At 47.2% G+C, this 10,889-nt stretch overlaps 2 protein-coding genes across 17 annotated transcripts in view; both read right to left on the reverse strand.

The window, feature by feature from the left end:
* Nucleotides 1-500: 500 nt before the first annotated feature.
* Nucleotides 501-10,699, reverse strand: LOC124530207 (putative leucine-rich repeat-containing protein DDB_G0290503). 16 transcript variants are annotated; one of them, XM_047104231.1, is made up of 11 exons: nucleotides 10,643-10,699; nucleotides 10,413-10,553; nucleotides 10,258-10,320; nucleotides 9,756-9,896; nucleotides 9,345-9,416; nucleotides 9,091-9,231; nucleotides 7,912-7,995; nucleotides 7,660-7,797; nucleotides 5,447-6,598; nucleotides 1,547-5,293; nucleotides 501-951 (listed from the first exon to the last, which is right to left on the reverse strand). In XM_047104231.1, exons 1-11 carry the CDS (start codon nucleotides 10,658-10,660, stop codon nucleotides 805-807), a joined length of 5,844 nt encoding a protein of 1,947 aa, XP_046960187.1. In that variant the 5' UTR covers nucleotides 10,661-10,699; the 3' UTR covers nucleotides 501-804. The 16 variants fall into 16 exon arrangements, with proteins under 16 accessions (XP_046960187.1, XP_046960202.1, XP_046960188.1 ...); XM_047104246.1 differs by having other exon boundaries at nucleotides 1,547-3,844; nucleotides 5,006-6,598; XM_047104232.1 differs by having other exon boundaries at nucleotides 1,547-4,852; nucleotides 5,006-6,598.
* Nucleotides 10,700-10,783: 84 nt separating this feature from the next.
* The window catches only part of LOC124530461, a 15,857-nt gene continuing 15,751 nt past the window's right edge, over nucleotides 10,784-10,889 (reverse strand). Inside the window, exon 5 of the mRNA XM_047104635.1 lies at nucleotides 10,784-10,873. Coding sequence (XP_046960591.1) covers nucleotides 10,784-10,873 — 90 coding nt within the window. The remainder of the gene's footprint in view (nucleotides 10,874-10,889) is intronic.

Genomic DNA, 10,889 nt, shown 5'->3' on the forward strand with positions numbered 1-10,889 from the left:
TTTTAACCTTGAGACTGTGACAACAAATGGAGAAAGATGGGAAGTAAAAAAACGATGATTAAATTATAGATATATTTATTTATTAACTCTTAAATCTAGACAATTGACCTTGTTTTTGCCACAAATTGTAAACTAAGTATTAAAATACAAAAATATATATTTATTCAAGTCAAGTACAAATTACATTTGTAAATATTACATACTGGTCATATTTAATGATGATATTCAGAATTTAAAATCATCGTTCTTTTCTGAAATTATCAGAAAATAAATATTAAATTTATAAAATATTTTGAAATCGTCCAAGATATTGTCGGTCGACTTCAAAATAACTCCTACCCTTATTTAAAATTTTACTAACCATAAATCTAACCATTTAATTGAGATTTTTTACTTGTTTCTTCACCTTCTTGTCATTTGTTACGTCATCCAGTACTCTGGCATGAACGGCTATCCTCTTAAGGCTCCTTCTAGGTGGTTTGATTTCATTTTTTAATAGATTTTCAAGTTCTGATAATGATTTTATTTCTTTCAAATCATTAAGATCTACGCTACGGCCACCGTTTACTCTTCCAAAGTATCGATACACATCTCTGCTTGCTTGGCATTGAGCACAATTGTATGGAACTGATACTGCATTGGGGAAGTTCTGTTGCGCCGTTTGCATTTCAGTGTTATTTCCTGGGCAATTGGGTACAAAGACAACTGGAATGAAACCTATGATTCCATAAGGAGTGTAAGCTTGGTTGTTATTCTGGTTATTTTGAGATTGTGATACAGCATTTGACTCATTATTTCCCGGGTTTAAAAGGTAACAAGGGCATGATCCAGGGCTTGGTACAATTGGCAAGGGATAAGGTATGACATATATCGGGAACGGTGGCATTTGACTTGATGGAGGATAGACGGGAGGTTGTACTCCGGTTCCAGAAGGTTGTCCAATATTATCTCCTAGAACAATAATAAAGAATTGGTTAAATTAAAAATAATAAACAAAAGACGACACTACTTTTTTCTAGACTAAACTACTAATAGCGTAGTACTCCATTATGTTTTTAATGGCAACATGGCAACGACACCGTACGACTATTCATTTAATACCATTAGTGCTCTATTATGTAAGTCACTTGTTTTGCATTTTTTTTAAAACCTACCTTTGTGGCAATAATTTTACGATTGCTACTCATTTATAAAAAGAGTCCTGAGTTCTAATTATCCTATTTTTAATTTAACTATAGAAAACTTCCGTACAAATGATTACCAAAGAAACGCTCTAAAGAGTCATAATTTTCATAAAGTAGACGATTAAGGTACCAACTGTATGGTTCGATAACCTGAAGGTCTTCTGGTTGCAAAACTGAGAGAAGAATTTGGACCTTGTTCAGTAGTCAATCATTGGGTGTAATGTGACGATGACCGTAAAATAAGTTTGAGACAAACTGTTACATCCTGATTGTCTTTGCTAACAAACTGTGTGAACGATATAAAACTTTTTTGTAGTGATGGTGATTTAATTAATAATAATTACTAAGAGAAATATACACACCTCCTTGTTGTCCTGGTCCTCCTGATTGCCCTGGGTAGCCGGGCTGTGTAGGTTGTCCTGGTTCTCCTGGGTAGCCTGGCTGGCCGGGTTTGCCTGGTTGGCCGGGCTGTCCTGGTGTACCTGGTTGGCCTGGCTGTCCTGGTGTTCCTGGCTGGCCTGGCTGTCCTGGCTGTCCTGGTTGGCCTGGTTCGCCCGGCTGTCCAGGGTATCCTGGCTCTCCGGATTGTCCTGGGTATCCGGGCTGTGTTGGTTGTCCTGGTCCTCCTGGGTAGCCTGGTTGGCCGGGTTTGCCTGGTTGTCCTGGTTGGCCGGGTTGTCCTGGTGTACCTGGTTGGCCTGGTTGTCCTGGCTGTCCAGGGTATCCTGGCTGTCCTGATTGTCCTGGATATCCGGGCTGTGTTGGTTGTCCTGATCCTCCAGGGTAACCAGGCTGGCCAGGTTTACCTGGTTGGCCTGGTTGGCCGGGCTGTCCTGGTGTACCTGGTTGGCCTGGTTGTCCTGGAGTTCCTGGTTGACCTGGCTGTCCTGGTGTACCTGGTTGGCCTGGTTCACCTGGCTGTCCTGGGTATCCAGGCTGTCCTGCTTGTCCTGGGTATCCGGGCTGTGTAGGTTGTCCTGGTCCTCCTGGGTAGCCTGGCTGGCCGGGTTTGCCTGGTTGACCGGGCTGTCCTGGAGTTCCTGGTTGGCCTGGCTGTCCAGGGTATCCTGGCTGGCCAGATTGTCCTGGGTATCCGGGCTGTGTAGGTTGTCCTGGTCCTCCTGGGTAGCCTGGTTGGCCGGGTTTGCCTGGTTGACCTGCCTGTTCTGGTTGTCCTGGTGTACCTGGTTGTCCTGGTTGGCCTGGCTGTCCTGGCTGTCCAGGGTATCCTGGCTGTCCTGATTGTCCAGGGTATCCGGGCTGTGTAGGTTGTCCTGGTCCTCCTGGGTAGCCTGGCTGGCCGGGTTTGCCTGGTTGACCGGGCTGTCCTGGAGTTCCTGGTTGGCCTGGCTGTCCAGGGTATCCTGGCTGGCCAGATTGTCCTGGGTATCCGGGCTGTGTAGGTTGTCCTGGTCCTCCTGGGTAGCCTGGTTGGCCGGGTTTGCCTGGTTGGCCTGGTTGGCCGGGCTGTCCAGGTGTACCTGGTTGTCCAGGTGTACCTGGGTGTCCTGGTGTACCTGGTTGGCCTGGTTGGCCTGGCTGTCCTGGCTGTCCTGGGTATCCTGGCTGTCCTGATTGTCCTGGGTATCCGGGCTGTGTAGGTTGTCCTGGTCCTCCTGGGTAGCCTGGTTGGCCGGGTTTGCCTGGTTGGCCTGGTTGGCCGGGCTGTCCAGGTGTACCTGGTTGTCCTGGTGTACCTGGTTGGCCTGGTTGGCCTGGCTGTCCAGGGTATCCTGGCTGTCCAGATTGTCCTGGGTATCCGGGCTGTGTAGGTTGTCCTGGTCCTCCTGGGTAGCCTGGTTGGCCGGGTTTGCCTGGTTGGCCTGGTTGGCCGGGCTGTCCAGGTGTACCTGGTTGTCCTGGTGTACCTGGTTGGCCTGGTTGGCCTGGCTGTCCAGGGTATCCTGGCTGTCCTGATTGTCCAGGGTATCCGGGCTGTGTAGGTTGTCCTGGCCCTCCTGGGTAGCCTGGCTGGCCGGGTTTGCCTGGTTGACCTGGCTGTCCTGGTGTACCTGGTTGGCCTGGTTCACCTGGCTGTCCTGGGTATCCAGGCTGTCCTGCTTGTCCTGGGTATCCGGGCTGTGTAGGTTGTCCTGGTCCTCCTGGGTAGCCTGGTTGGCCGGGTTTGCCTGGTTGACCTGGCTGTCCTGGTTGTCCTGGTGTACCTGGTTGTCCTGGTTGGCCTGGCTGTCCTGGCTGTCCAGGGTATCCTGGCTGTCCTGATTGTCCTGGGTACCCGGGCTGTGTAGGTTGTCCTGGTCCTCCTGGGTAGCCTGGTTGGCCGGGTTTGCCTGGTTGGCCTGGTTGGCCGGGCTGTCCTGGTGTACCTGGTTGTCCTGGTGTACCTGGTGTACCTGGTTGTCCTGGCTGTCCAGGGTATCCTGGCTGTCCTGATTGTCCAGGGTATCCGGGCTGTGTTTGTTGTCCTGATCCTCCAGGGTAACCAGGCTGGCCAGGTTTACCTGGTTGGCCTGGTTGGCCGGGCTGTCCGGGTGTACCTGGTTGTCCTGGCTGTCCTGGGTATCCAGGCTGTCCTGCTTGTCCTGGGTATCCGGGCTGTGTAGGTTGTCCTGGTCCTCCTGGGTAGCCTGGTTGGCCGGGTTTGCCTGGTTGTCCTGGTTGGCCGGGCTGCCCTGGTGTACCTGGTTGTCCTGGTGTACCTGGTGTACCTGGTTGGCCTGGTTGTCCTGGCTGTCCAGGGTATCCTGGCTGTCCTGATTGTCCAGGGTATCCGGGCTGTGTTGGTTGTCCTGGTCCTCCTGGGTAGCCTGGTTGGCCGGGTTTGCCTGGTTGGCCTGGTTGGCCGGGCTGTCCTGGTGTACCTGGTTGTCCTGGTGTACCTGGTTGTCCTGGCTGTCCAGGGTATCCTGGCTGTCCTGATTGTCCAGGGTATCCGGGCTGTGTTTGTTGTCCTGATCCTCCAGGGTAACCAGGCTGGCCAGGTTTACCTGGTTGGCCTGGTTGGCCGGGCTGTCCGGGTGAACCTGGTTGTCCTGGCTGTCCTGGGTATCCAGGCTGTCCTGCTTGTCCTGGGTATCCGGGCTGTGTAGGTTGTCCTGGTCCTCCTGGGTAGCCTGGTTGGCCGGGTTTGCCTGGTTGGCCTGGTTGGCCGGGCTGTCCTGGTGTACCTGGTTGTCCTGGTGTACCTGGTTGTCCTGGTGTACCTGGTTGGCCTGGTTGTCCTGGCTGTCCAGGGTATCCTGGCTGTCCTGATTGTCCAGGGTATCCGGGCTGTGTTGGTTGTCCTGGTCCTCCTGGGTAGCCTGGTTGGCCGGGTTTGCCTGGTTGGCCTGGTTGGCCGGGCTGTCCGGGTGAACCTGGTTGTCCTGGCTGTCCTGGGTATCCAGGCTGTCCTGCTTGTCCTGGGTATCCGGGCTGTGTAGGTTGTCCTGGTCCTCCTGGGTAGCCTGGTTGGCCGGGTTTGCCTGGTTGGCCTGGTTGGCCGGGCTGTCCTGGTGTACCTGGTTGTCCTGGTGTACCTGGTTGTCCTGGTGTACCTGGTTGGCCTGGTTGTCCTGGCTGTCCAGGGTATCCTGGCTGTCCTGATTGTCCAGGGTATCCGGGCTGTGTTGGTTGTCCTGGTCCTCCTGGGTAGCCTGGTTGGCCGGGTTTGCCTGGTTGGCCTGGTTGGCCGGGCTGTCCTGGTGTACCTGGTTGTCCTGGTGTACCTGGTTGGCCTGGTTGTCCTGGCTGTCCTGGGTATCCAGGCTGTCCTGCTTGTCCTGGGTATCCGGGCTGTGTAGGTTGTCCTGGTCCTCCTGGGTAGCCTGGTTGGCCGGGTTTGCCTGGTTGGCCTGGTTGGTCGGGCTGTCCTGGTGTACCTGGTTGTCCTGGTGTACCTGGTTGGCCTGGTTGTCCTGGCTGTCCAGGGTATCCTGGCTGTCCTGATTGTCCAGGGTATCCGGGCTGTGTTGGTTGTCCTGGTCCTCCTGGGTAGCCTGGTTGGCCGGGTTTGCCTGGTTGGCCTGGTTGGCCGGGCTGTCCTGGTGTACCTGGTTGTCCTGGCTGTCCTGGGTATCCAGGCTGTCCTGCTTGTCCTGGGTATCCGGGCTGTGTAGGTTGTCCTGGTCCTCCTGGGTAGCCTGGTTGGCCGGGTTTGCCTGGTTGGCCTGGTTGTCCTGGCTGTCCTGGAGATCCTGGTTGGCCTGGCTGTCCTGGGTATCCAGGCTGTCCTGCTTGTCCTGGGTATCCAGGCTGTGTAGGTTGTCCTGGTCCACCTGGGTAACCAGGCTGGCCAGGTTTACCTGGTTGTCCGGGTGTGCCTGGTTGTCCTGGCTGTCCTGGAGTTCCTGGTTGGCCTGGCTGTCCTGGGTATCCAGGCTGGCCTGCTTGTCCTGGGTATCCAGGCTGTGTAGGTTGTCCTGGTCCACCTGGGTAACCAGGCTGGCCAGGTTTACCTGGTTGTCCGGGTGTGCCTGGTTGTCCTGGCTGTCCTGGAGTTCCTGGTTGGCCTGGCTGTCCTGGGTATCCAGGCTGGCCTGCTTGTCCTGGGTATCCAGGCTGTGTAGGTTGTCCTGGTCCACCTGGGTAACCAGGCTGGCCAGGTTTACCTGGTTGTCCGGGTGTGCCTGGTTGTCCTGGCTGTCCGGGTGTGCCTGGTTGTCCTGGCTGTCCTGGAGTTCCTGGTTGGCCTGGCTGTCCTGGGTATCCGGGCTGTGTAGGTTGTCCTGGTCCTCCTGGGTAGCCTGGCTGGCCGGGTTTGCCTGGTTGACCTGGTTGTCCTGGTTGTCCTGGTTGTCCAGGTGTACCTGGTTGGCCTGGTTCACCTGGCTGTCCTGGGTATCCAGGCTGTCCTGCTTGTCCTGGGTATCCAGGCTGTGTAGGTTGTCCTGGTCCACCTGGGTAACCAGGCTGGCCAGGTTTACCTGGTTGGCCTGGTTGGCCGGGTTGTCCGGGTGTACCTGGTTGGCCTGGTTGTCCTGGAGTTCCTGGTTGGCCGGGCTGTCCAGGGTATCCTGGCTGGCCAGATTGTCCTGGGTATCCGGGCTGTGTAGGTTGTCCTGGTCCTCCTGGGTAGCCTGGCTGGCCGGGTTTACCTGGTTGACCGGGCTGTCCTGGAGTACCTGGTTGTCCTGGCTGTCCTGGTGTTCCTGGTTGGCCTGGTTGTCCTGATTGTCCTGGGTATCCAGGCTGTGCTGGTTGTCCCTGTCCTCCTGGGTGTCCGGGCTGTGTAGGTTGTCCCTGTCCTCCTGGATAGCCTGGCTGGCCGGGTTTTCCTGGTTGACCGGGCTGTCCTGGTGTTCCTGGTTGGCCTGGTTGACCCGGCTGTCCAGGGTAACCTGGCTGTCCAGATTGTCCTGGGTATCCGGGCTGTGTAGGTTGTCCCTGCCCTCCTGGGTATCCGGGCTGTGTAGGTTGTCCCTGTCCTCCTGGGTAGTCTGGCTGGCCGGGTTTGCCTGGTTGACCGGGCTGTCCTATAAAATATATACCAATTATTTATTATATTACAATTAATAATTATATTTCGAAATAATGCGACACTTTAATGGATAGTAACAATTCATTTGTTAAACGTAAGATTATTTTTATGAAACAGGTTATTTTAATATATGTAGACAGACTGTAAAGTTTACCCGTTTGTGTCTTGGTTTTATAAGTGTTACTTCGCTTTCAACCTTGGAAACTAAAATCTTAGATATTTCTTATGGCTTTTCAGGACATTATCTCTCATCCATCCTTTGGATCAGAACATAACAAATCTATTAACGTGTTTTATTTAATTATATACAATGTTCCTGTGACGTCAACATCAACGTAAACGTAAATAATACAGTTAGTGTCTCTATTATAACAAACACCAAAAAGAAACAATCTAATTCGTTTTTGTTCTACGGTGTCCCAAAAGACTTGACAAGGAGTGTAGCTGTCTTAAGTCTCTTTAATTATTTCGTGTATAGTAGTTGGAATATTGTTGCTTAATTTGGTCACCGTGTCAAAAATTGGACATTAATAGATATTCATTATTATGCCTATGATTAATTAATGTTTTCAATAATTACATTATGTATACTAATACTTGATGAGACTACCTGTAAGAAGTAGAACTTTTAACTTAATTATTTTGAAATGTAATATTTTTTTTGTATGTGATAAATAAAATAAAATATCCCCATGAATATTTTTGTTAGGTATTTGATTACAGATTCTTATCCGTGACGTACGTTTTCAAGAAAAAAATGCTGGATGCTTTGCTCATTATGATATATTATTGTTATAATGACAACTCGCAGGTAGTGATTTGAGCAGGTCTATATGCCTAGATACTAAAAAACTCATCACAAATTATAGCGCTAACCAGCAATACTTATAAATGAACGAATGTAACTACGGCCACAAGGGACATAACAAAGTATGGTTAATATTTATTATAGCTCATTAGGTGGCTCATTTGCTCCTCCACTGATCGATATTATGAAAACTAATCATTTTATTAATTAAAACCATGTACTTTTAATTTATATATATATATATATACCTGGGTAGTTTCCGCCACCGGGACCATGAGATCCAGGACCACCTGGGCCTCCGGGGCCTCCGGGGCCTCCAGGGCCTCCTGGCCCACCCGGTGATCCAGGGCTGCCTGGTTTGCCAGGTGTTCCAGGGTAGTAACCGCCTTTAACAAACATACCACAATCAAAACACGCCTTATTAAGATAAGTTCTTAATATTTTGGCAGTATAATCCATGTTGGATGTTATGTTATTAAAAATACAGGGTCAATAGTTACCTGAACCAGCTGGTCCACTAGGCGTACCAGGGCCATTAGGTCCATTGGGGCCGTTTGGTCCATTGGGTCCTCCAGGTCCAGTTCCTAAAAAGGTTATTTGCTTATTAAAATCAACAAAGAGATTAGCGATTTTTGTCAATCTATCATAGCATGGCATTGATAATAATTATAGTAGCCAGTACTTATTATTTTTATTTTATTTAGTATGCTTAACATAGGAAATAACTATATAATAGGGAAGATGCAATATTTTCCATATAGGATAGACCACAAATATATATTTTTAAAATTTAAAACATTGTAATTTGCAGCAAAAAATGTGGTTTCAAAATGTCATTTTAAATTTTCGCGCGAAAACGGATCTATATTTTGTATGACGTCATTTCTGTCTGTCACTGGCCCATTGATCGTACTTGTCCACGCTTCATACTTATGCATTTTTTCTTGACCTTTCAGATACTTTTTTGGAAAAATTTAAAACGGACTATCAATATTCCAAAAAAAGCTTTATTGACCTATGTTTTGTGCCAATATGTTCATCTATTTCAACAAAGTTTTCAAATAAATGGTTTTTGACTGAACTACTCAGATACTTTTTTGGATAAATTTAAAACGGACTATCTCTATTCCAAAAAAAGCTTTATTGACTTATGTTTTGTGCCAATATGTTCATCTACTTCAACAAAGTTTTCAAATAAATGGTGTTTGACTGAACCTTTTGACACAAAACTGAAATAAAAGTAGTTTCAAGCTGAAAAAAGGAATCTCGAGTCTTCTTTGATAAACCTAACTTCATTTTTTAATTTGAATAACGCAATTAATTTTCGTTTTAATGTTTTCTTTTTTAAAACTATAACCTCAAATAAGTAGTCATAACAGGAGTGACGTCACTGTAGGCCTACTGTTTTTGTTATACGTTCCGTTTCTCATTACTTTAATTCGTAATTATTGTTAAAAAACAAAATTATAAAAAAAACCTTGCAGTGGCTATTCTCTTATGTTTTTTAACATTTTGATAGCAACATTTTCATAAATATTAATATTTGCATGTCGCCAATAGCGGATATTAAATATAAATTTATATTTGATGCGCTTCTTCAATTAAGAGAGACATTCGCATCGTAATACAATTATGAATTATAGTGTATAAATATTTTAATATATCACAAATGTATGTACCTTGGCCAGGATAGTTACCGCCACCAGGACCATGAGCACCTGGACCACCAGGACCACCAGGCCCACCGGGACCACCAGGCCCACCTGGTCCACCTGGAGACCCAGGACTGCCTGGCGTACCAGGGTAGTAACCACCTTGTCCTATAATAATAAAATAAAATAAAAATTATAACATAATATTTATGCTTAACAACAGGGGAAAGTCAATTCCCTGTAAACAGTTAGTGGATGTCATTTTTAATTTTGATTTTTACCTGATCCTCCAGGTCCACTTGGTCCGTTTGGTCCGTTTGGTCCGTTTGGTCCATTGGGTCCACCAGGTCCAGCTGTTGAATTAAAATGAATTAATATCTGTTGGACAACATCACACACATTACTCTGATCCCAATGTAAGTAACTAAAGCACTTGTGTTATGGTACTCGTAAATCAGAAGTAACGACGGTACCACAAATACTCAGACCCAAAATAACTTAGAAAACTTTTTCTACATCTAATCGAACCCGGTACCTCAGAGTCGCGTACCCATGAAAATCACTATCATCGGTATACACACTACTCGATCAACGGAGGACGTCAAATGGTGTATTCGTACGATGCATTTTAATTTAAGGTTAATGTAATTCATAAAACATAAATTATACTGTAAAACAGAGATTTTATATACCTGGACCAGGGTGATATCCGCCGCCAGGGCCATGGGATCCTGGGCCTCCAGGTCCACCGGGACCACCAGGTCCTCCTGGGCCACCTGGAGATCCAGGGCTGCCTGGCGTGCCAGGTGTTCCAGGGTAGTAGCCACCTTGTCCTATAATGAACCAATCAAACTGTATTTAATATATAATACGGTAAACTATAATAAATTTAGAAGGAAGTTTGCCATTTTTGAGTTAAATTATGTTTGTTTGTTGTATTGTTTGAAATTTATAGGATATTTATAGATTTTATAGTAGGTATTATTTTTATTTATGTTTTGTGAATGAGTATACGGAAAACATGTGAAAATTAAACAGGGTACATAACCTAATATGTGTTTAATATGTCAGCTTAGCTAATGCAATACATATTTCTCATATTATATAAATATCAATTACTGAACTGTATTTATCTATATTTGAACTGATGTTTTTGAAGTTTGGAAAGACAATAATAATAAAATTGTTGTGTACCTTGTCCGCCAGGTCCACTCGGTCCGTTGGGTCCGCTAGGTCCATTGGGTCCGCCAGGTCCAGCTATTTGAATTACAATTTACCGATTACTTTAATTTCTAAAAGATAATTATAAAGTAAAACAATATTATTTCGGTTATTTAAGTTTTATGTACCTGGACCAGGATGATAGCTGCCGCCAGGTCCATGAGAACCAGGGCCGCCTGGTCCACCGGGACCACCAGGCCCTCCTGGGCCACCTGGAGATCCAGGGCTGCTTGGCGTACCAGGCGTGCCAGGATAATAGCCACCTTGCCCTATAAAAACAACATATTAAAATAAATATACCTTATTATACATTACATTCATATTTTATTACATACATTAAGTAATCTAAAGTATTTACCTGATCCATTAGGTCCATTGGGCCCGCTGGGTCCGTTAGGTCCGTTAGGTCCACTGGGTCCAGCTGTTTAAATTTTGTTTAATTAGAACCAATCAAAATCATATGGTAAATTATAAAAACTGTAGACAGCTACTCTTTTATTTAAAAATATAATATGGTATATACTTTGGCCAGGGTAGTATCCGCTTCCAGAGCCGTGTGAGCCAGGTCCACCAGGGCCGCCAGGACCTCCTGGGCCACCAGGTCC

The sequence above is a fragment of the Vanessa cardui genome, chromosome 6 (genome assembly GCF_905220365.1).
Source record: "Vanessa cardui chromosome 6, ilVanCard2.1, whole genome shotgun sequence".
Lineage (NCBI taxonomy): Eukaryota > Metazoa > Arthropoda > Insecta > Lepidoptera > Nymphalidae > Vanessa > Vanessa cardui.

What these genes read in the sequence shown, in the direction of transcription:
- LOC124530207 (XM_047104230.1), bottom strand. An exon ending in CGGATATCACCCTGGTCCAG is followed by an intron (nt 9,417 to 9,755) that starts GTATATAAAATC and finishes TTAATTCAACAG; the next exon opens with CTGGACCTGGTGGACCCAAT. An exon ending in AGGACCAGGACAACAAGGAG is followed by an intron (nt 952 to 1,546) that starts GTGTGTATATTT and finishes TTATTGTTCTAG; the next exon opens with GAGATAATATTGGACAACCT.